Raw genomic sequence first — 25,821 nt, forward strand, 5'->3', positions numbered from 1 at the left:
ACGGCTGCCTGCCCACCGGGATGTCGGACATCTTCCAACATGTCGACTTTCATACGAGCTCTTCCACAGAAAACTGAAGCAACAAGATCAGATCTAGTTTCTCTGTTTTATTTTTAAGGCACGATGCTGCACGTGGATTTAAGAGACACTGTCAAAAGAAGTTAGTGGAACACACGCTTGTTATCCTTAATTTATAAGACATCAATATTGTTGAGAATCCTGGTTTCTAAAATCCTCTGACCTCTTCCATGTCCGGCAGTTTCATAAACTTATTCTCTATCAACTTTTTCCAGCCCGTCATTAAACGATGTTTCCAATATGTTCACAACTGGAGCTCGACCCATTTATCGACTCGCTCCAATAACATTCACCCGACATGAGCCTTGCACAGACGTATTGGTACAGACGTTTACTGATGTGCACGGATATGAAAACTTTTATTTCACATAACAAACAATGCATTTTTGTTACAATTTCTCTATATTTAGTTGTATTTGTGTTTTATTTTTGTTCAGTTATTTAGAATAAGGTTTATGGTTGAATTGTACTTGTAAATTGTAAATATCAAGCCTCAATTACATTCCTTACATCTTAGGAATCACTGCACATTTTTTAAATTCATAAATCAGTATCAGATAACTGCTTAATATCGCTATCATATCACGAACATCCACATTGGTCAGCCTCTATTCACAATAACAAAAATTTACAACCTCACATCCTTATTTTTCTTTTTGGCTGCACTGTTCACATGCAGTTTTCTAGATGTTTGGCTTGTGCTTTTCATTTTATACAAATTTGTGTAAAAAACTTTGGAATCTCTTACAGAACTTTGGTTTTACTTGCATTTTTTACCTTTCAAAATTGTACTTAAATCTCTCAATGTAAATCAACAATCTTCTGACCCATAAACACTCAAACTGAACTGTGCAGTAGAAGACTTTTAGAAACCCCTTCTTAATGCATTGATGAGCTGGATTCTTCAACACTGTGAAATGAGTAAATAACTCCTGAGAGACACCGGCTGTCGGTCGGATCTGAACAGGAGCTTCTCACCCTCCTGTAAATCAAACAGGAATAAATCTGAGACAGAGGTCCATGAATCTCCATCGGTGGACGGTGAATCTGCCCCTCTCGTTCCGCCCCTTCATCCCTCTCAGCTCATCCCTCATCCCCACTTCTCCGGCCCCCCCGGCTGCAAATTCCTGCACTCTGCCCAAGACGCCCAGTCAATTAATAAGACATTGTCTCCTCCCCTCGGAGCCCCTGCACAAGAGGCCACCCAGGAGCCAGCAGGCCTCCCCTCTAAAGCTGCTTCACTGGTGGCCCCCAGGAATGCCAATCGCTTTGGGAACAGGCAGAACACTGTAGGAATGGGAGGAGGGGGCCGAGGTGGGGTCTGGGAAGCTGGATAATAGAAACAGCCCCATCATGCTCATGTGCTGGGGCAGGCCAGTCAAAAATTGGAGGGCAACAAAAGGAAATGCGTTCCACTCCCAAGGATCGGAGGCACTTCACCCCTCTACAGTCCGGCCTGAAGCCCGCCCTGCGCAGCACACAAACAAGATCACACAAACACACACACACACACACACACACACACACACACACACACACACACACACACACACACACACACACACACACACACACACACACACACACACACACACATTGGATTTTGCCATGAGAGAACACTGCACTGGATTACATCCACTTCCTGCTGGTTTACAATAAACGTAGCCCTCAGCCTCGTCTACAGCAGTGAGGCCCTGAGAGGAGACCTGAGCTAAACATCTGCACGGGACCAGTGAGGTCGTCAAAGGGTTCGAGAGGCTCAACGTCCCCAGTTTGAATCCAGTCTGGGAACTTCAAGCCACCGGATTTTTATTAAATCCTCATGTCCTGTCACATTTTGTATTTATCTCAAAATGAGTGAGGAAAACTCTTTTTAACCCATGTTCACCTTCGTATTTTTACGTTTATATTTAAATATGTAGGGTGTTCGACTCCTAAATTGAACCATTTTGCAAATTATGAAGAGACCCTATGTTACTGCTTATTTTCCCTCTTTAAGTTTTATATTTACACAACGAGTATGTATTTTATTAGACATAGTTTAAACACATTTTATAACCTCCACCAACGGAGGCTACACTTTCACCTGCAGTGTCTGGTTGTTGGTTTATTTGTTTGTTGCTTTGTTTGTCAGCAAATTAAATTAATTATTGAATTACACAAAAACCACTGAAGTGATTTCCACCAAACTTGGCAGAGGGGTGTGGCCTGAGCCTGGAAAGAACACATGAAATATTGGTGCTGATGCAGATTGCTGGTTTTGATGGTTTTAATCTGCTGTGTTGAATGTCCTTGTCTCACTGGGAGTAAAAACCACACATGTCTGCACCTTTATTGTAACAGATTCAACTTGTTTTACTGTTGTTTTACTTGTTATCTCAACAGAAAACAAGAACCCAACCAGGTCACTAGTCACTTGTCTATCTGGCTAATCTTCCAGTCAAGGGAAATCTTAACATCTGGACCAATGAAGCAAACTTTTGCAGAACAGCTGCAATTGCAAATATGGCCACAAGAGACAGTTACAGGATAATGATGAAGGCAAAACCATAAAAAAGAAAAAGAAGAATAAACATTAGCCCCATAATGATACAGACTATGTTAAATATCTTTTTTTAAATTAAATTCTACTTCTCATTTAAATATTTTATCAATTCAATAATTCCATAAAGACAAGGAAAAGCTGCAAATTCTCACGTTTGAGAACCTGGAACCATCAAATGTTTATCAGCCTTTTGAAAAATGACCTGAATTATCAACTCTAATACTTTAATACCAAGATATATAATGATGTTGTCAACAAAAGTTTGTTTCCAGCTTTGTGGCAACAAATTGATGAAGTTTCCTGAGTTTGGTGCAGAGAGCTGTGACCTCCACCTCACCAGCCTCAATCAATCTACATAAATATGTTTTGTTAGAGATATTCATTTGTGTGCAAAGGTTTTTTTTAATGTAAAATTTACAAATTCTAAGGTCTAAGAGCAGGATACACGCCCAATGCTTTCAACAACACGTGAATGTGAATATAAATACACTGTCTGAAACATGGTTGACAAGTTGATATGAACTGGATTAAAAGTAAAATGGCTTCAAGTTGTTGATACAGAGTTCAAATTAAAAAAGAAAGGGTTCATGGATTATGTTTCATACGAGACAGATTGTATTCTTATTAATCAGGTTTTTGTATTTGTACATTTCTAAACCACCTGTGCAATCAAAGAAGAATCAGAGTCTACAATGAGTTAAGAAAATAAAAGCAACAGACCACATCTTAGACTCCCTTGTGAGTCTGTAGTACAGGATTTAAAAATGTGTGTGTGTGTGTGTGTGTGTGTATTTTTGTCTTTCTTGATGTATTATCCGACGGCCTCCTCCTGCTGCAACTCTCTGCGATGGATCATAAGAGTGCAGACCCTCCATCAGAATACCTGACCGCTGCACACAGCACAATGTTTAGTAATGGATTTCATGTTAGCGCAGAGAGATTTCAAAGAAAAGAGGTATCGTGCACACACACACACACACACACACACACACACACACACACACACACACACACACACACACACACACACACACACACACACACACACACACACACACACAGAGAGGACTATGGTATAATGAGTTTCTCCTGCTGAAGGTCCATATTGATATCTGTGCTGCAGAATTAGCCCGGTGAAAGTGCTCTGTAAGTGCACCATCTGTATTGTTGTGTGCAGTAGCAAGTGGGGTGAAACCACAATAAGTGGCCTGAAAGCCATGCATAACAAAATGAGCTTTGTTTTTTAAATATCCTGCAGCAGGACTGCGTTGTGCGTCGCAGCCGTGCAAGAGCCAACGTACGCTTGGAAACACGCTTCCTCCGCCGGGCTGCTTATGAGTGATATTAGATCTGATGATGGAGAAAGTGTAGAGAGCTCAGAGAAAAGAGAAAGTTTAACATTTAAACCCTAAAAAACTAAACATGAATATTCTCAACCTCTCACGAGTCTATTCACTAACATGTCTTTTTTGTAAATGAACTTGAAATCAAACTAAATTTAATAGAAAATAGGATTGGCACGTTTTTTGAAGAAACAGAAATTTGCCGAGCAGATGACCTCTGACCTTTTGTCGTGTGGATCCAGACCCTCTCTGGTGACCACCTGACCAGGTCGGGAAAAATGATTTGGTTTGTCTCGTCTGATTTTTGCCACCTGAACAAAACTGTTCTAGAGTTTCCCTCCTGCTCCAGATCAGCACATCGTGGTCCTCGTCCAACCAATCAGAGCCAAAGAGCGCCCCCTACTGGCAGTACATGTTAGTGCACAACTGTTGAAATGAATCCCAGCTTTATAGATAATTGGCAATAAGTTAATTTGTTGTTTAGTGGGTAAACTGGAAAGTAGTCAGCTGCTGCTTTGACAATTATTTAATGTTTTTAATATTTTTGAGAAAAAATGCCGAAGACAGGTTTTAGTTTCTCTGAATATCCTTTGGTTGTCTCATTTTTATATGATAAACAATAGTAGGAAAGTTTTGGGTTGTTAGTTAGATGAAATAATATTGATAATAAGAATATACAAGGATGTGTAATAGGTATTCTCCACAATTTTCCAATATTTTGAAAGAAATTATTTAGTTTGATTGACAAAATTAATTAAATGTTTCAGCACCAGTGAAGAATAAATGTGACACTGGACTTTTATATTCCAACGTATGTAAAATAAAACACTTTCACTTCAGAATTCCAAACTATAGATTTCCTCAGAGAAGGTTTGTCACCAAACGGATAAAAATATACAAGAAAACTCTACAAACACACCTTTCATTTTTCCTCATTTGACACATTATCAATACGTTCCTTATGAACTTTATAGTTTGTATCTTACCCATAAAGATAACTCCTAAATCTCCCACTTTTTAAACAATCCTAAAAATAAATTAATGTTCAAATTAATGAGTAAACATTTTGTTAAGTCCACTGTGTGGGACTATTTAAACAAGAGCCTAAAATTAATAGAAGTGGAGATTTACTCAACTTAGACTTTACATGAAATTAATTGATCTAATTTGTATTTAATTATTCATTTCACCCACCTGGTACATAAAAATAAACCTGTAATCCTAATTAACCAAATGAAAAATCTTCTATGACTTATCAATGAATAAAATAATAAAAGACTGCATGAAGTTAATGTCCCTTCTCCTACTGGTACTTTATTAAATACTGCCATCTAGAGGCCGACTGCTGAAATAAAGATTTCATGCCCACCAACCCTTTAAATTCATATAGCTCATAAATATGAAAATGTTTGCGTCTCATTTAACAGTCGAGATCAATAAATGAGCAGGAAATCGTACATTTATTGTCCTTCTGACAACTCATACACAAAAATCCTGGTATCACAAAATACCTTCAGTAATGTTTTCGATACACTTGAAAATACAACGAGGCCGAGGATCTATTAAACGACTCATCATGACTGGTTTCAGGTTATTGGACGTACACGTGTTTTCAGCCAGCAAGTAAAGCATTTATTGAAGCAAATCAAGGTGTTTTTCCTCATGTTATCAATGTTGTGCCTGGATACCTGAATGATGATGTTCACAGTGCCCTAAAAGAAGCAGGTAAGCACATGGTTCACCTTCGCAGTAGGTAAAACAACTATCTTTGTATCAGAACAAATCGTATTGGAAACGTTGGACACCGGCTATCAACAGAAACAAAGACGTCTGAACCTGCACAAAAACAAAGACGACATTTTTTTTTTTCTTTTACAAAAGAAAAATCCATTTCAATGATTAAAATAACATACAAGTGCAAAGTTTTGCCCTTTAAAGCTTGATTGCATGTTTTTAAAACAGTTTAATAATTGACCAATCTCCAAGGCATTCACTGCTACAGTACTTTTTTGACACGGTTCAGTAATGGTGTGAATCAGTGACGATTGACAGGAATCGAGCAGTAGCACATGCGTGATGGTGATAGCAGGGGCGACGACAATGATGATGATGATGATGCCGAAAGTGGCAGGTTTTTCAAGTAACATTGTCACCAACATTACACAAATCAATACAGGCTCAGTAAATCTAATAAACTCAAGAACACGTGTTTAAGTTCTTGCTAAAGGTAACGATCTTTACTGACCATGTGCTTTGACCTCTCTGGAAGGGGGGACAGCAAAAAAAAAATCCCCACAAAGAAATCAAAAGGCTAAGCTCACCAAAAAAAAACACAGGTTCAACCAGGTATTTTATTATTTATGTATTTATTATTATTATTTTATTTATATTTTTCAAATTGACATCTTTAAAGCAATGGTTTCTTACGTTTCTGTCTGGGTCCACATACAGTTTATTATTGTGGCTGTATATTCTTGTTTTATTCTTATAATTGACATAGCAATCCTCAAGTTTTTGATGTTAAGGCTTTAAGTATTTTTGTTTCTTCAATTTTCAAGTCAAATTTCAATTTATTTGACTAAATCTTGGAGCAGAAGCTGGAAATGTTTGCCATTAATTTAAAACATCCAGCTCTTTGTCCATTACAACTGGTATTTTATAGTATTTATTTCTCCTTAACCAAGATCTCCTTAGTTTTTCTACTTCACATGTACCACAAAGACACCACAAGTACTCCTGGTACTCACTGATTTAAAGGATCATTGTTATTATTATTTATGATTATTATTGGTATGATGATGATTGATGATGCAGCACCACCAAAGGTTTGGCCATTTCAGCACCATGGACAGCTCCGCACAATCCCAAAACTAACAGCTGACCAAAGTTTAAAAACCCGCCCCCCCGGCCACATCTGTTGAAAAGTACTTTACAAGATAACTGCAAACACATGAGCAAGTGACATACAACAAGTTACTTTTAGCTTTGGCAACCACATCTGGCTCTTGAGCACACACACACTAATACAGATGTGTTGACTCTAAACGTCCCAAAGCCTGATCTGTTGACTCTAAAACATGTAAAATCAGTCACTGGTTTATACAAAACAGTTTAAAACTCTCAGCCCTCGAATTCATGTTGCAAAAAGGTATAAAGGTTTAGCTCATGAGGTGCGGTGCCGTCAACCTTTAAAAAAAGAGGAAGCACTGTCGGCAGACCAGGATCTTTTCATTCAAGTTCCAGCGAATTGAAACAAAAAACGAGCGACAACAGGACGTCAGATCCAAATCGCCCCCCCGTCTCTGCTCAGAGTGACACGCTGAACATTGACTGTACATCAAAGGGAGGACGCTTGATTGAAAACGAGCCCCAAGAGACTCTGGTACTAAACTGACCCTTTCCTGTGTTACACTGGTATTTTCCCTACAAAGACAGTGAGCCGGGTCCCACAGAGGCAGTGAGTGGAGCACGGTATTTTCTTTGGAAAAAAACTGCACTGCAGCACATCAGCTAATAGAGCCTGGCTCCCCGAGGGGAGCTCAATATAGGACACTCTTCCTCTTCCTCCACTTGAGCTATTTATACACCCAAACAAAAGAAAAGAGGCTTAATGAGGCAACGACGGGGAACTCATGCGAACGGAGTTAGACAAGAGCTTTGTAGTGTTTAGCTCCAAGAATTCCAGCTTTTTCCATACGTGCAACGAACGTTGCTATTTCTGCTGTGGCTAATTTCGCAGGAGTAAAAGTAGAGTATCTGTGTTACACCCTATGATTGAACCCAGTAGCTGAGTTTTTTTTTTTAAATGGCTAAAGCAACACAAAAGCTAAAATAGATGCATAGTTGTAAGCATGATAATGTGCTGGACATGGATACTATAGAGTAGATCCAGTAAAGAATCTCTGAAGATACAATAAAATCCTCTGTGTCGAGAAACATCTAAAATATTCCACCAGCTGGACACAACAAAACAGGAACCCCCGATATATGAAGCATTTCATTGCATATTTGCATGAAAGGAAATATCTCATGCAGCTTAGAGAAGCTACCTTGACGTTAATGCTTTGGTTCAGAGTCAGAGTGCATTCAAATGGAAGAAGATGAGGGTGTGTGTTCAAATGCACACAGTCGTCCGACTACGAATTTGTTTCCTAACTAAGCAGGAGAAACTGTCTCTAGGCAACTTCACATACTGATCACGAATACCCCTGTACAACTGAATACAGCATTTCAACTACTACCATGGATACAGACATGAACACACACTTGCAAAATAATATTAATAATAGTAACTAACAGAGCATGACATTTTAAATCACCTAACTATCTGACTTACCAGTTCTGTAACGTTACAATATTCAGGCTATTGGAAAAAGAGGGTTTTGGTGTTTACATCCAATCACACTTGAACCAGTAAAACTTTAAAGACCAGAATTAAATCAGGGATATTTAAATATGCAAGTAAACAAACTCACATTAAATCAAGTGAGAATCTGCTTTGAAAATAAAGAGGCTGATGTTTCAGTTCACATCGTGCACCGGGGACTTAATAGCAACCGGATAAATCTCCCTCGAAGTGAGAGCTGTCACACAGTGCAAGGATTTCCGTTTCAGTCATGCGGTACAACAGCGTTAAATAAAGCAAGGGTCGGTGGTAGAAGTAAAAAAAAAAAGGGACCGTTTGTTTTTTTAGGTCTGTCCTCAGAAACCTGGATGCTCTTATAAAGGGTCGCTTTTAAATTAGTTTTAAGACCTAAGGACGGTGACACTTAAACTATTCTAATACATCACCAACCTTAACCTCCTGACACTTGAATTATTTAATTGCATTTTTTTTGGCACGTAAACTTTTCCTGTTTCTGACTTATTTCATCTGACAAAGGAAGCCGTGTGAAGCTGCCCCTTCGGCGTCTCAGTAAACTCCACGTCATTCACCTGAAGCTAAGCTGATCTGGATCTTTTCCGTTTGTAGCGTTCTTCTCAATCCAATTGGCCGTAGTGAGACAATTAAAATTTTATACAACACAAGGCAAATCCACTGCTGGGCTAAATACGGATTTAAGGATCACACCGTGTGGACGAGCAGCAGCAGCAGCAGCGGTGCATCATAACTCTAAATATAGCTCTTCTTCTTCTCCACATCCCCTCTGACAGCAGCTTTCCCCGTACAACAATAAAACACAGATTTTCTTTGAACACACTACATCCACATTTGGTTGTTTCTACAAAAACATGTTTACTTTTGCTTCTTCAAGCAATTGTAAATTGACTTTTTTTGACCACTGGACACAGCTGCAGTTGAACCCAAAAAATTCACCAGGCTTCATAAATATGTGTTTTTTTTTAAAAGTCTGTTACATAAATTCAACAAACTGGTTTACAACCATTAACCAGGGGCTAATGGTGTTAATCTCTTTTTGCGTTTTCTGTCTTACAAGATGTGTCTGACTAGAAGCATCGATGTCTGAGGACTACAACGACATGTGAACAACCATCTGACTACATGGAAACAGTCTTTAGAGCTGACAGGGAACCACACACACACGTACAAACATAATATATCTCTTTTATCCATTATTTCTTTTCAGATCACTCTGAACCATAAATAAGTTAACAATATAGCTCATTATAAATAAATCTCAGTCTGTAAAATTCACATATAAATACCCTGCTCCATCTTGCAGAGACTTCGTGGACCCACGTTTCTTTACGTTACGTTCCCTTTGACAAAAGAATACAAAGCATCCATGGTGTAAACACTACGACTTTCCCTTTGAAACCTTTGGAGGCGTCGACAAACACGGGCGAATGGAGCAGACAGAGCTATGATTTCATGACGAGACTGAAGGTGTCTCCCCATTGTCTGTCTGGACGTGCGGCAGGAGGTCAGCCCTTTTTCATTTTGGACACCGGTGACAATTTCTTCCTGGTCCAGTCCCTGATTGATAGAGTCTGTGTGTAAAGGGGAACGAGAAAGAAAGGGACAGGCTATTGCTAGAGATGGTTTGATTGATTTGATACTGAGGTGACGATTGCTGCTCCTGCTGCATGCTTGGTTTTGGAGACTTGCAGACGTCCATGCAATTGAGCCAGAGGCAGAGAGCTGCCAGGGACAGAGAAAAAGAGGAGAGAGCCGTCTCTACGCCGGTCTGAGCCTTCCTGCTGTTCACCAAAAACTGTCTGAATCTCCCTTTTTCCTCTCGTTGTCTCACTGTCCTTCTGAGAAGTGAAACGCTGGAGGCGCCGGTTGGTGCTCAGAGTCTGTTCCCAGGGCCACGGGTGTGTTGACAGGGGTGGTGAGAGGCGTGCTGTTGGGGGGCTGCGGGTTGGTGTCGCCCTCTGTAAAAGTCTTCTCCTGAGACTGGGAGGAGGAGGAGGAGGAATGGGTGCTCTCGCTGGAACTGCTGCGGGTCTCTGTGCTGGTACTCGTCTTTTTCATCTTCCTCCTCTTGGCTAGCGGCGCCTTGTCCACCGTCTGCAGGCGGAAACCTTCCCGCTTACATTTGTTAAATGCCTGGGACAAAAAAAGGCGGAATGATGAGCCAGTTATTAAGATTTTTTATGAATTATTCATTTTTCTAAGGGACGCACTGATCCACTTCATCAGGCCAGACTGCTGTGGCACCGAAAACAGCTGAAACTGAATATTTTTACATTTTATCCTATCAAGTGTGTTTCTAACTAGATGTAAATATATATTTTTATGCATAAAATACAGAATTAATAACAGTTCCTTTGAAAAAAGTTGCAATAAATGATTCTAAATAATATGCAAATCTTAATCAAAACAGTTTTCTCCATAAATGACAGAAATGAATGAAAAATCTCTGGTCAGTTTCCCAAAGCCTGAGCTGACGTCTTCAAAAAGCTTGTTTTTACTGCCCAATAGTCACAAGCTAAATGACTGATGATACATTTATTAATTTGCAAATCTGCAGCTTGAACCAAGGAATATAATATAGAATATTTGCAGATGAATATTCTGTCAATCATCATTCATCAACTAATCAGTGTGAGCTCTACTTTAGACAAATCTCTTTATGATTCATGTGAAATAATGTTAATCTCTATGTTTTATCTTTCAGGTTGAAGAATTTTAAAAGTGAAGCAGAATCCAGAGCAGCAGCAGCAGCAGCATGTTAACAGTCTGAACCACTCAGTGCAACCCAAATTCTGCAACAGGAAGCCAGAAGGTTGCGAAAGCCTGACCTACATCTAATAATATCGTTTCTTACATTAAAGGTAGCTTTGACGTAAGTGTGGACGGAGGCAGTGGAGGAGCCCAGAATGTCCGGGGTCATGAGTGGGTTGGAGGACAGCTGGCTGTCGTCCTGGAGCCAGGCGTTGTAACGGAGGCCACACATTTTAATCCTCTTGTTTGGGTCCACCGTCAGCAGCTCTGCAGGAACGAGACACAGATAAATACCTTTAGTGCCGTTAATAGGTCAGCGGAGAGTTGAGCCGCAGGGAGGAAGTGATTTCCTCCTCAGGTAGTTCAACCTCTGTGAGCAGCTTTGTGAGTCAAAGGTTCAATCCGTGATCCAAAAGTAAAGAAAAGGTTCGCTCCACTCACACATTTCAAAAGACGAGGACATCGTGTCAATCCCAAACTCCTGGTCTTAAATCTATAACTAGAATGGACTCAGGAGGCTCCATACATCCGTCAAGGCTCAATCCTCAATAGTAGTTCATCTGGATTATTGTCTTCTACTAACTTCCACTCACGCAGTGTAAAACAAAGTGAAAAGAAATCTGGATCTGCCTCAAAATTTGATGCTTTCTTCCTTACTTCATGCCCCACCCCTCCGCTAAATTTAATTGAAGTTGGTTGAGTAGTTTTTGGCACAATCCTGCTAACTACCAAACAAATACAGACCAAAATATAACGTCCTTGGCAAATTAACTGGAGTAAAGAGTCCTGTATTTTCGATTAAAATCTGTTGAAAATCATATAAAATACTGATTTTCACAATGGGACAGGTTTGGTACTGGCCCAGACCTTTGCATATCTTTCCTCCTCTCCCTTCTCCTTTCACACTAAACTTTATCCCATCAATAAAGGCATAACATTTTCTCCAAGTCACAGTCTTGACATGGAATTCCATCTAATATCTGATTTTGATTCTTTCACAGTTTAACCCATTAGATTTATGAGTCTCCAGTTCCATGCTCACCTTGTATGAGGTCTTTGGCCTGCTGCGACACGTTCCTCCAGGCCTCTCCCTCAAAAGAGAAGTCCCCCAGTTTGATTTTCTTCATGATCTCCTCGGCACTGGTGTGGGACAGGCTCTTCTCCTGACACTGGAAAGGCACCTGACCGGACAGCATGGTGTACTGCAAACAGAGCGAAGCCACACAATCTGTTGTCAGAAACCACAGGAACACGCAGAAAATCTGACCTAAATCGTTTGAGCCATCAGTGTGGAACAGAAAGTGTCACACGCTGGTTTATGTTTAATATCAAGATGCCTTCAATGACCTGTGGAAATGGGTTTTAATGTAACACATGTACTGTGAAAATAACAACATGCTCTATTAGCGCTTGTGACCGACCGCGGCCGTCCACATTTTTCCATTGTCATGCTGCGTGTTGTTGACCGTGGTTGAACCAGCACTAAACAGAAGAGCGGTCTGTGCTCAGCTGAATGAGCAGGACACTCTCACCTTGGCCTGCTTACATCTGCCCTCACATTTCTCATTAAAATGGCGTGTAGTTAGGAACAGCCCTTTTGGCAGTAGAGGAGCCCTGATCTCTCTCTCTCTCTCTCGCTCTCTGTCTCTACACTCTTTGCTTCCAGGGCATTGTGCACACAGCTTGTCAGCAGCCATTTCATCAAAGCTCCATGAGGCACACTACTCCCATATCCCCCCCAGGGGGCGACGGTGCGAATCAGCACTGCAGAGAGCAGGCCCGGTACCCATGACTGGCCCGACTACACAAACCTCTCTCAACTCTCCACCTCCTTCTCCTTTTAATGTTCTTCCTCTACACAGAAAAAAGGTTGAATTACGATGACATTTCCGCTACTGGGAAGTATGATTTAAATCGAGCGCTTGTTTTTCTGAGGTGAGCGTTAAAAGTGTGTCAGCTCACCACAGGATACTGAAAGGTTGTAGCGCGGAACAAGAGAGAGAGATGAATATCATGTAAAACTGATTAACCAGAACATGCAAACTGAAAGCCTGTAACTACACGCGAAGTCAGATAAAGTAACAGCTAATTGCTTAATCAGATCTGCCTGCAGCAAAATGTTTAAACCATAAACTGGCTAGAATGGAAAAAAAAATTACAAGTGTGTGGAGCTCATGATTAAACATTGATAAGGTTTTTGAAATGCTTCAGTTGAAAATATTATGAAAAACAACTTTAAAGCAGAGCTTGGAGCTGTGGATTTCAAAAAGATTTTTTTATAAATTCTAAATAAAATCTGGTCACTTTCATGGGGCACTGAGGAAAGTAGTTATCTAAAGTATGTTGATTTTGTGCAATCACATTTTACAGATGTTCCTGAATCTTCACTTTATCCATTTTTACTTACCTCCGCCAAGGAGGTTGCTTTCACCCCTGTCCGATCACACAAAGACCATTGGACAGATTTCCACCAAACTGGCTGGAGGGATGTGTTATGGGTCAGGGAAGTCAAATCAAATCAAATCAAATAGAGATGGAGCATTTTTTTTTCAATAATTCATTGATCTTGATGAAAAAAATCAGGCATATTAAGTGGACCGATAACTGAGTGCGTGAAATCTGGTGCATCTTAATTGAATTGGATGAGACCGTTGGGCCTTGGCGGAGGTTTGTACTCTGAGTGTCATTCTATGTTCATTTTTTTAACTGATGTGAAATAAAATATGTGTCATTTTTAAAAGTAGAAGTGTTAAAAAAGACTTAGTTCCGCTTAGAATTATGTTGAGCTGAATAATAAATGTTTCTGCTACTGTCCAGCATCTGTGTTTAGTGTTAAACCTGAGCCGGGCTCCGTCTTACAACAGGCACTCACCAGAATGACCCCCAGACTCCACAGGTCGCAGGACTCATCGTAGCCGTCATATTTGAGTATCTCTGGTGCAGCGTAGTGCAGCGTGAAGCAGGGAGTCTTCAGGAGCTGATTGTCTGGTGGTTTGAGGCGTGCAAAGCCAAAGTCTATGATTTTTATCTCAGAGTTCTCACTCTCGTCTGTGAAGAGCAGGTTCTGCGAAGTGATTTGAGACACGGACAGCAATCATTTCTTTCTGCTTAGCAAAGCAGGTCCACTCGATAGCTTAGTAAATTGGACATCAAGACTGGTCTGACCAGGTACTTTTGTTTCACAGAAGATTGCAGATCATAAAAAGTTCAGAAAACCACAGTAATTGTCTTTAAAAAAAGAGCCTGTCAGTCTGTGTGGGTCGCAAAACGTACACAGACAGATTAGATGTGTTTGGACAGAGAAGAACTCTGCTATCAGCGTTGCTGAGTCAAATACCTCTGGTTTAAGGTCCCTGTGCACCACTCCTACGTCATGCATGTGACTGGCAGCTGACACCAGCTTGCGCATGATGCGACTGGCCTCCGTTTCACTGAAATGTTGCTTTCTGCGGATCCTCTCCAACAGCTCCCCTCCACCGAGCAGCTCCAGAACCAGGTACGTGTGGAGCTACAGCAAAAGAACAAGAAAAAACAACCCACACAAAAAATATTTATATTAGTCATCACCAGCCTTTATGCAGGACATACACGAATGCTTTGTGCCAGCACTTGAAGGCGGACGTGCCTGACGCATGGTGCTGGCACAATCATCAGAACGACAACAATCACAGTTTCATGTTCGGGAAACACAACATTTTCGTGCTTATGTGCAATGCAGGCTGCTAAAGAGAAATACACAAGAAATTAAATCCACAACCAGATGAACACAGACCAGGTTTCATCCCCTGCCTCTGTCTCCTCTTTCACATTCCATTGTTGAAACACGATTTGATTGGCTGATGCCTCCGTAGCCGCATTAAAAGTTGAGCTCTGCTTAACTTCTACCACACACAGCACGAGCAACACAACAGAACCACAATGCAGTTTGACAATGCATGACTTCACCCCATTCAAAGTATATGAGCCGCGTTCCACCGTATGTGTGGGTCCTAGGTTGTTCTTTGAACTGCTCTGAAATTGTGTAGTGGATTGAAAAATTCCTATAATTTGCAATGGAACAAATATTGACATGTTTGTGTAAACAAATGTATGATAAATCTTTATTTCACAGCCTGACCTAGAAGTTAAAAACAACTGAATGTGATGTAGAGGATCGGAATTTTCTCTGTTGCATAATTAATTCAGTAAAAACAGTCCATTGCTGATGCCATGATGGTAACATTAAACCATAATGATGCTGAGTAAAAGTGAAAGGAGCCAAACAAAGTGGTAAAGGAACAATGTGTCTGGGCAGCGGGGTAGAGTTTCTCATTAGTGCCGGGTCTGAGGAACAAAGGCGGGACTCGGCTGAGGCGAGACGAGGCAGCGCTGCTTTGATCTGGGTCATGGGCCTCTGAGATACTGTAATAACCCCACTGAGCTCATCAGGATTAAAGTGGTGCTCGTGGGCTTGAGGGTCTGGGGCTAATGAACCTGTGCACAGTCAGACACACACAACTTCCCAATAACGGAGGAAAGCTACATTTAGAACGAACGCACATTTAGTTCGAGGGGAGTGTGCAGCTCGATTAGCAACACAAGTAAATCTAGGTTGTTTATATTCAGTAGAACAAAATGGGTGTTTGCACAGCTGCAGTTTAAAAATACATTTCATGTGAAATATCAAGCTCACGCAGAGAAGTTTATGGGACAATGCACGGAGAGATAGAGGAATACCTCGAGGGCCTCCAGCATCCCCATTAATCTGCCTTGTTCCAGTTCCAGGACCTAATAAGGCTGCCGTCCCCATAGGCTCCACGGGGAGCCACGCAAACCAGAGTTTATGGAGGAGAGTGTAAGCGCTGCGATGAACCTCACCTGGTCGTGGTAAATCTCATGTAACTTGACAATGTTGGGGTGGCCATCGCAGAGCTTCAGGGCTGCTATTTCCCGCTGCGTCTGTGCTTCCATTCTGCAGCAAACATGAGCAGAAAGTCAGAAAACTGTCAAGTAAGTACAACATAAGTATACACATACATAGTAATGTGTGCAGGCTGTGAGCTTTTACCTCTTGCTGACAATTTTGACTGCGTATTTCTGTCCCGTCTTCTTGTGCGTGCAGCGTCTGCAGATGGAGAAGCTCCCCTCTCCCAGAGCGCTGTCCTTCAGGTCCATCTCGTAGCTCATGTAGAAGGGCGAGTCCTGTAAAGGGGAAGAGTGGGAAAAATATAGATTTTAACCGACACCATAATGTCCAATAATTGCACATGACCTCAATAGAATGTCTGTCGAGTTAAATGTTTTCTTTGGTGCGATATATAGTGATTTCTGTAAACAAGTACAGATTTGATACATTCCTGCATTCAGAAATCAAATGAATCCACTATTTCCGACCTCTGGCTTCTATGGAGAATAATTTAATGTAGGTCAGTGGTACTTGACTTACTGGTTGCATTAGTAACTGGACCCAGCTCATGGCAGAATAACCACTTATAAAATAGAGGTCATGTCCTCGAGACAATTCTTCTGCCAGTACAATGCTCTAGTTTCTTTCTCTAGAGAAAGACACGATTTATGTTGGAAGTATAGTCCAGAGACTTATATTCAGCATTTGCTTAAAACATAATTTCTGAAACATTCGAGCAAAAACCTCATTCTTCCTTCACCAAGTATTCAAGCTGTTGTGTTTTTGCTTGTATATTATTCAACATCATTATAATATGACAAATTTTTTGATGATATGATGATTAAAAGCTTTTTATTTTTTAAGTACATCTCCACAGTGATCAGCAGCCCTGAATGAGGAGCCAGGTAAACGTCTCTTGTTGCGTAATGTTGTTATCATGATTAATCTTGATTCCAAAAATGAAACGCTGACGAGGTAAATGTACAAAACAACCGCTCTTCAATTCTGAATTAAGATCTTGAAAATAACCAGAGGACAAGATAAGAAAAATCGTCGACTAGCTCCCTGTTTGCGACAGGAAACAACATAAGAGCCAATTAAGCAGAGGGAGCTGAAGCTTTTGTGAAATTCTGAACATCTCAAGATTCAAGATGTTTATCACATTGGTTATAAAAATGTAAGCAGGCGAAAAACTTTTGCAGGAAAGTTTAGTTTTTAAGTTCATAATTAATACAGAGCAATAATAAAAGAAGATAAATACACAGAAATATAATGTGAAGTTATAGAATAAATATACAATAATAAAATAAAAAACGTATTACAAAAGACATCAAAACAAATAAATATGTTATAACAGTGAAAGGCTTCAGGTTTCTTACGTTTGTCAGCACTTTTTAAGGATTATTTAAATAGTTGGATGAGTACATTTATGTTAATTGATTTGAATTTGTCATCAGTTGCAATTTTTGTTAGGATATAAGTAGACTATGACTATGCTACAGACTTAAAAATTGAATGTGAGTGCAGTAGAAACAAACTCTAATGGAAAAGGAGAGGAAGTAACAAAAAAAAAAGGAATCTGTCTGTGACAGCAGCCATTAGCTTAAGTGTGTTTGTGCTGGAGGATCCAAGTGCATTTATCTTACCTTCATCATGGCGCTGCGGGCCACCGCAGCAGAGCCGGGCCTCTCAGAGCCCCCACACAGCTGGACATGGTCGTCCATCACCACATTCCTCTTGAACAGGATGGAAGGGGCCATGAAAGAGTAGCCCTGCACAGACAGAAACATAAACTCTTCAGGTTTACATTTCACAAGGACATACTGTAAAATGAGGGCTGGAATATTTGGCCTGAGGAAAAGGAAACTTCCATTGATTTAGTTAATAGCCTGAGAAAAGACTGCAGCATTTTAACATTACACAGATTTATAGACACCTAATGTGTTTTATACATTTCCACGTTTACTGTAGAACTTGAAATCATGTTTCCATGTCAAACCAGCCTGTCAGCTCCACAATAAGCCATATTCAGCTTCTTTGTGAGTGACAGCAGCTGTCCAGCTGTTCCCATTGTTAGACCTGTCATTATGAAGAGCTGCCTGCATAATTCCAGCTGTGTGGCGCCCAGAGCTCGGAGCTGGCATTAATCTCTCTCTCTCCTTTTTCACTGACACACACACAGCTGTGTGGTATGTGGTGACAGCCATGGATGGACGGAAGGATGGATGTTGAATGAATGAGATGCCCTAAATTGCTGGGCTTGAATATTTGATTGCTCTGCTGTGAAATTACATCTTGGCGCTCTTAATGCAATTTTAATTTTGTTTTGTGAGCCACTGTGGGGGAGCAAGTGCACAGTTTAAAATTGGGATTGCTGTCGTTATCTCAGAGATTGCTAGGCTTGCAAATTATAAAGACCACAAAATTTCAGACTATGTGAATGGCAGCTGAGAGCGAAAAAAGCCCAGATGAAGTTGGCAATCAAAGACCGAAGGCGTAACCGAGACAGACGTGGTGATGCTCTCAAAGTGTAACCTTTTATTCCACGAGAAAAGCCTGTTAATGGATCTATTGATCTGCCAAGCTCAAGGATCCAGAAGGCAATCAGAGTTGAAATTTCATGCAATACATCAGACAGCCATCAGCTGGCACGGAGTTGTGGGCCACATTACGGTTCAAAGCTACATCAAAAATAGTCATTCACATCTGTTACTTCAATAAGAGCTGCATATGGCAGCAATTACTCCAATAAAAGACCCTTTAGTCAATTTGAATACCAATGCACACAGACAGACTCATGTTGACTTACAGCAACCTTTTGAGGACATTCAAAACTTCACTTGATTACTTCAATTGCTGTTGAGTACGTGAAATATAGTCACAGACAAAAAGTGGATAATGTATAAAGCGATTTTTTCCTCCATGTCAACATTTCACTCTGCCTGCAACCAAAGCCCAGACAAACATCCGCACAAAAGAGATGCAAATATAGATGTTGTCCTGTGCAATGACCTGCGGGGGGAACACAAAGGGAATATTTCTGTCTGTAAACCACCAGACAATGAGTCACAACAAAAACCAGTCTGGTTGTACAACATCTCTTCCTTCCCTCCCCACCTGGAAGATGCGGTCACAGTTCTGAGGCAGCGCTGCGGGGGAGTAGGTGGGGTCCATCTCCGTGAACTCGTCTGCAAAGTTGCTGACGTCCAGCTCGTCCCGAATCACCGGCTTGAATGGAGCAGGCATCTTCTTAGCTGCCAAGTCCTCCCAGTTAATTTTCTAAAGTGAGTTTAAAAAAAAAAAAAAAGGAGACAAAAACATTGCGGTTTGCCCCAATCCTTATTAACACAGTGTATACAAATTCCTTTAAGCTCCTCACTCAAAGTGGCCCCATTATATACTGAGGAGTAACAGCCCACCCTGCTATTTAGCTTTTTCTCAACACAGAAAAAAATCCCAGAGAGGTTAGGAGATCCACCTGGTAAAAAGGGTGTTTCTTTATATTCTCTGCTCCATTCGGACCTGAGCCTAATCTCTTCTTTGGATCTTTGATGAGGAGTCTCTGGATGAGGTCTTTGGCGAGTGGTCCCATATCTTTGGGGAATGGAGGATCCTTCTTTGAGATCCTCCTGTGATGTGTGAGACAGACACAGTCAGTGCTGTAGCATGATTATAACTGGGGATAAGTTGGGGATCAGGGAGAATCCATACTTGGCAATGTCTGTGTGAGAGTTCTCGTCTCCATCAACTGTGAAGGGTGATCCTCCGGTCAGAAGCTCGTACATCAACACGCCGAGGCTCCACCAGTCCACCGCCTGGAATGCATGAAAGCAACCGCCCGTGACTTAGACTTATTAGACTAAAGGAAAAGAAAAACTCACTGAGGAGAACAGAGAGAGGAGACACACAATGGTATTAAACATAAAACTATGAATTACCTTATCATGTCCAGACTCTCCTCCCTCCACAATCTCCGGAGCCATGTATTCAATGGTGCCACAGACAGAGAAGGCCCTTTCCACCTGTTTAAAGAAAAACATAAATGCATTAATATACATAAATAACTCAAAACACAGAGGATATCGGAGCCTGGAATATGACAGAACTGTCCAAGATATGACTTAAAAAAAGGAATGATTAAATAACAACAATCAAACTTAAAGATCAGAGATTAATGCGCAAAACTCAAAATAAAAGATTTCTTTCATAGAAGATCATTTAAAACTAATTTGGCAGAAAATAGAAAATAGTGGCATAGAAAGCGCTGTTAAAATATTTTTAAGGCCTTAAGGGAAAAATAAATGTGTCATAACTTTTTAAGGGAAAAGAATAAGTCCCTAATGAATTTTGACACATGTACCTGATCGAATTCCTTACTGAGGCCAAAGTCTGTGAGAACTATATGACCACTTGAATCCAGCAGAATATTCTCAAGTTTCAGGTCCCGATACACGATCCCAAGCTACACAAAGAAAATGACAGAGAGAATATTTACATGTGACAGATAAAGTATGTAAACAGCAACATGTAAATAAAAAAAAACAGTTTGATTGTGTTGAATCTGAAGATTACCTGGTGTAGATGTTCCAGTGCCAACACTATCTCTCCACTGTACAGGGCCACTTCTTGCTCTTTGAATCGCACCCTTTGCACCAAATGTGTGAAGAGTTCGCCGCCATTTACATAATCTGTGATGAAAGATACATTTTTATTTAGCTGCTTAAAATCTGGTATAAACACAACACAGGGGTATAAACGTAAAACATTTCCTCACCAAGAATGAGGTGCAGCTTGGTATCCGTCTGAAAGGCGTAGTGAAGCGTGACGAGGAACGGGGACTGGCGGATGTGCTCCAGCACTTGCCGCTCTGTGCGTGTGTGCTCAGCAGTTTTTGCCTTTTGTACAATAGTGGCCTTCTTCAAGACCTTCATAGCATACAGCTCCCCCGCATCGTGCCCGCTCACTTTCCGCACCAGGAACACTTTGCCGTACGCTGGTGGTTTAAAATCAACAAAGACAGATGGCAAAGTTCAGCGACAAGCCGCGGCTTGAACAGAGATGAATGTCATGATGTGCCCGTCAGTCCCAAAAAATACACGGTGTGACTGGCGTGCGCCCAATCATGTGAATGTCGTGTTGTGTTCAACACAGAGAGACAGTTTTTACTCACCTCCTGTGCCAAGCACCTTTAATAGCTCAAAGTTTTCAATGCCCACCCTCTCTACATGGCCCGTCAGGTTGGCTGAGGTTCAAGCACAAATAAGAAAAAACATGCTTTTAATTACACACTTTACATTACAAAATAACATATAATCAGTTTGCATTTATGGCCTTAATTTTCCTCTGAAAAGGTTAGAAATGAAAGTTGCATCTCTATAAAAAAAAGATCATACAATATACAGTATTAATGAGTAGCTAGACATGAAAAGCCCACTGTTCCACATGAGGTATTTTACTACTGATTGACCACCTGATGCTTATCTGGGACACGGGGGAAATGTATGTTTATATTCGCTACACTGAGAGGCCTGGTGTTTGTGACTGCAGCGGCTTTATAAAAAAGAGGTACTAGTTGTCGATGCAGAGTATAAAGATGTAGGTTTAAAATAGGTCCTCTACAGTATAGATGTTCCTGCTCTGAAACAATTAAAGGTTAAAACTCATCTGGACAAAATCCTCGAAAACATTCTCATTATCTATTTAGTAATGTTGAAATAGCCAAATTTTGAATACATTTGAGACTGATCATCTGTTTGGAACTGTTCTCTCCAACAGCTGTGGACTTCGCATGGCCACCAGAAGGCACATTGCATCACCTGACCAGTCCTCTATACATCTTGTTCTGTAACTGGTGCCAACTTGCTAATAATGCATTCTGGTATTTTGATGCAAAGAGGCTCTCACTCGTGCTGCTTTGAGAAGACCTATAGACAACGAGGTCAGACTCTGCAAGGCTAAAAAACGTTGAGAACTGAGCTGTAATCTGGATCAGCAATTATAAAGATACTGGGACCACGGGTAGCGATCGGTATCTTGCAGTGGTGAGAATACTGCAAAGAACAAGCCGAGGATCAGTCGACGTCCTTCTTATAAACAAAGGTTACCAAAAAAAAAAACAGGCTTGTGCTGAAAAGCTGACTTACTCTTAACTTTCAGTCAAATAGTCAACAGTATAAAATGATCTTAAAAGCATCTGCACGCAAACATTAACCTGCAAAAGGGTCATTATCTTTCATCAAAGATTCTTCACTGAAATCAGCACGCACACTGGCTTCTTGTGTCTCTCTCGATCGCAGTCTCTCTCCACAGCTGACTGAGCATGGCATGCTCTTAGACATGCAAAGCCATTGTAGTGAACACATTCATTCTGTCTCACACTCCGGAAATATGCTACTGAACAATTAAAACGCCTCATTTCATCATTGCGTGTTTCTCCTGTTACACACGAGAAGAAATGCTGCAACTGCTGGGGAATCCAGTTGCATTCTTCATTTTCAAAACATGAACACTATCCTTCAGTTTCAAGGGTCAGGGGTTCAGGTTGCATAACATCCTTGTCAGGCTCAGCCGGTCAAGGCCAAGTTGGATTTTGGATGTTTATTAATAGACTAACAGAGGTGTACAAGGAGAAGATGCCTTGCTGCTTGAAAAGAGGAAGCTCTTTAGTTTACAGGAGGGAAATATCAATGTCCTCAGATGAAAAAACTAGAATGGCACTTAAGATTCACAGATTTTTATTTGAATCTGCACCAGATTACGCACACTCATACAAACCACCTACAAAATTAAACGGGTTCTTCCCTAACTCGTACCACATCCTTCCGCCAGCTTTTGTAGTAAACCGTCTAGTAGTTTTTACATAATCTTTCTCACAATCTAACGTACAGGAATGAAAACATAACCTCCATAGTGGAGGTAAAAATAGGAATAGGAATAGAGCAGTGAAAAATTAATCCTGCACACAGAAATCCTTCACATGTGGCAGGAGGATTAGTACAGAGAAGCATACCGCTCATGTTTGCTTGAGCTAATTTGCATAAATAAAAAGGCGAGAGAGTCTGGCCTTTACTGTACTGCAAGGGTACAAAGTAGAGTAAAGTTGATCCAGTGGTATTTACAACTAAACAGACTGCATATTTGGGGCAGGGCAGTAAATGGGGGGTGCAGCATAGTCATGTTGCAGCCTGAACAGCAGCACTGTGTCATTGTAAAGCTGTTACAGCTGAGACAGTATGTAAACTTCATTCAACGGCCCAGTAGACACGCAACTGCACTCAGCTCAGCTACCAGCCAGGGTTTAACAAGGAAATAGGGAAAGAGATCACATTACTCTGGTTGAAGCGTCTTTACACTGACTTCCACTATCACTGAGGATTGATTTTTAAAATGAGTGTACTTGTTTTTAAGTCTCTTGATGGTACAACACACTCATACATTTCTGTTTGTTTATCGGAGTAAGTTCCAAACCGGTTCCCTGAGGTCTTCTACCTCCGGCTTGCGCAATATCCCAAAAATGAACTAGAAAAAGTTTGGGGGAAGCAGCAAAGGTTCCCACTTTCTTTGATACCTTTTGCGAGTTTTGAGCTTTTGTCCTAAGTCTGTGTCTTATTGCTAACGTGCTCATATTGATCTCTTATTTCATGTGTTTGATTTCACTGTAAAGCACTTTGAGCTGCATTCGGTGTATGAAAGGTGCTGTATAAATAAAATGTACTATTATTATAAGAGCTAAAAATGTAAATGGCAACAGCAACTAGAAGCATATCTCCTGTATATTATTTTTAAAGTCACGCTGTGAGATGGTGCTGGTTCGTGTCCACACTACTTCCTTCTCGTGCATCAGCCAACACAGAACAACCAGCAGCTTCACGTGCACGATGACAAGAGTCGTTCAGTGGACGAGCTAATAACGTGAAGCGTTATTACATAAAGCATTTAGTTGAGGTGTCATGTGCAGCCAAGCTAACGTTAGCTTTGGTGACTTGACAGCACTGCAGCTGTGTGTGCGTGTGTGTGCGTGTGCGTGCTCCTCGGTGAGCTAACAGCTAACACACCCGCGTAATGACAGGAAACTCTTAGTCCAAACGAACTTGGTCAATGGTTTGATTCCCCCTGGTTACACGTTAACTACTGGCTTAAGCTAATGTTATTACCCCCCGGGGTCGAGCACGGCTATCAAGTGGCAGTAAGCTAACGTCGGAGGAGGGGGGGGGCGGGTTAGGTAACATTAGTTTGCGTGAGTTAGCGGCCACGTTACAAGTAACGAGGACACACGTTCGCCTCCCGCTGCCCATTTCGGGGACTCGAGCAGCGTGAACGTTAGCTCTCACCGACTGTGACAGTTTGCTGCTGCGAGCTATTAGCAAGCTAACACCCGCCCCCCCCACACACCACCAGCACCACCACCTCCAACCCTCCCCTGACACGTGTCTGCAAAAAGAACAAAAAAGCCAAATAAACAAGATGGGAGTCGAACTCACCATGTTTCAGCTCGTGTTTCACAGTGAACAGGTCATCTTCTCTGGAGGAGCCCTCCATCGGGGATGGCATCGCAATTGGGGGCTTTTTGTTATTTAAAGCTTGACTCCAGCTCCTGGGTTAGTTCTGCCCCGCCGACATACAGAAGCTGAGATAGACAGCGATGTGCCTGGAGGAGTGGGGACCGGGACCTGAACCTGACGGAGGTGCGAGCAGGAGACTGTTGACAAACCCAGCAGCCAGCAGAGCCTGGAGGAAACACTTGCTCCTGCACATCAACACTACCACTACCCTCGCAACCGGCCAGTCCCCCTTCGCTGATTGGCGTTGCTAGGGGGGAATCTCGCCCCTGATTGGATGCTCCTGTGTTGCCGACACGGAATCCCGCCCTCGTGCTAAACATCATGGCTAAAGTCAGTGGAGTTAATTTCACAGAAGTGGATGTGAAATGTAAATATTTGGGTTTGTTAAATTGGCTCAAGTTGATCTGAATGATTTACAATGAGACAGATAGATGCTTCATTTTAAACATTCCAAATTAAAACTTCTGACACTTACTAATACTTTTGATATGTGATGAAATACTCTCTGCAGATTTGAGTTTAAACAACTGCAGGTATGAGCAAAAGAAGCTAAACTTAGAGATAGATAGATAGATAGATAGATAGAGATAGATAGATGAAGATAGATAGAGAGATAGATAGATAGATGTGCTAATGGAGATATTGAGTACTGCTTACGTGATAATAATCGATGATATACAAATAATATAACACTATTATATCATTATTATAGTTACATTATTATTGCTATATTGCTGATTATATATTGTTTCTTTTACTTGAGTAAAATTATTTCTTTCTGCACTGAACGAGTGCTACTTGGTCATTAGCTTACAGTCTATAATAAGAGATTGTTCCTTTTTTAAAGAGCCTTTCAATTTTCCAACAGCAACTAAAACATTTGGCTTTGCCACAGTGAATTTTGTAGAGAGTGGTATGAGACAGTAAATGATTGGGCAAGAAAGAAAACAGGTTAGTTGAGGATAGAGGTGAAGGAGATTAAGATCATGATGAAATCATGCGTTGAAGTTCATTTGGATATTTTCCTTTTTGTTTTGGCAAATTCATTTGGTCTTTTCATTTGAGGGAACAATGAGATATGTTTATTTTACAAGGAGACTTGCTACAGAAAAAAGTGCTAATAAAAAGAAATACAATCCATATAGTTACATAAAGACATAAAATAACATTTGATGTATTTGCCCTATATCTGCCTCCTTCTTACCAAAACTTGACTTATAACTCAATGCAAAGTCAAATAAAGGAAAGTTAAATGAAACCTGATGCAGTTACTTAAA

At 40.9% G+C, this 25,821-nt stretch overlaps 1 protein-coding gene across 1 annotated transcript; it reads right to left on the minus strand.

Annotated features, from left to right (window-relative positions):
- Positions 1-5,575: 5,575 nt before the first annotated feature.
- On the minus strand, positions 5,576-24,759 carry rps6ka5 (ribosomal protein S6 kinase, polypeptide 5). The gene is made up of 17 exons (XM_035167997.2): positions 24,464-24,759; positions 21,154-21,225; positions 20,758-20,976; positions 20,556-20,671; positions 20,344-20,445; positions 19,922-20,005; positions 19,695-19,798; positions 19,462-19,612; positions 19,101-19,262; positions 17,630-17,755; positions 16,146-16,279; positions 15,956-16,049; positions 14,436-14,606; positions 13,971-14,162; positions 12,141-12,300; positions 11,202-11,365; positions 5,576-10,480 (listed from the first exon to the last, which is right to left on the minus strand). The coding sequence occupies exons 1-17, from the start codon at positions 24,531-24,533 to the stop codon at positions 10,175-10,177; spliced, it is 2,427 nt and encodes an 808-aa protein (XP_035023888.1). The 5' UTR covers positions 24,534-24,759; the 3' UTR covers positions 5,576-10,174.
- Between the last annotated feature and the right edge of the window lie 1,062 nt (positions 24,760-25,821).

Source organism: Hippoglossus stenolepis, chromosome 10 (assembly GCF_022539355.2).
Source record: "Hippoglossus stenolepis isolate QCI-W04-F060 chromosome 10, HSTE1.2, whole genome shotgun sequence".
Classification (NCBI taxonomy): domain Eukaryota; kingdom Metazoa; phylum Chordata; class Actinopteri; order Pleuronectiformes; family Pleuronectidae; genus Hippoglossus; species Hippoglossus stenolepis.

Coding starts and splice junctions, on each gene's coding strand:
- rps6ka5 (XM_035167997.2), bottom strand. CDS start 24,533: ATGCCATCCCCGATGGAGGGCTCCTCCAGAGAAGATGACCTGTTCACT. Junction 16,280..17,629: donor CCCGCAGCGCCATGATGAAG/GTAAGATAAATG, acceptor TCCCCTTTACAG/GACTCGCCCTTCTACATGAG. Junction 10,481..11,201: donor ACGTCAAAGCTACCTTTAAT/GTAAGAAACGAT, acceptor TTTTTGTCCCAG/GCATTTAACAAATGTAAGCG.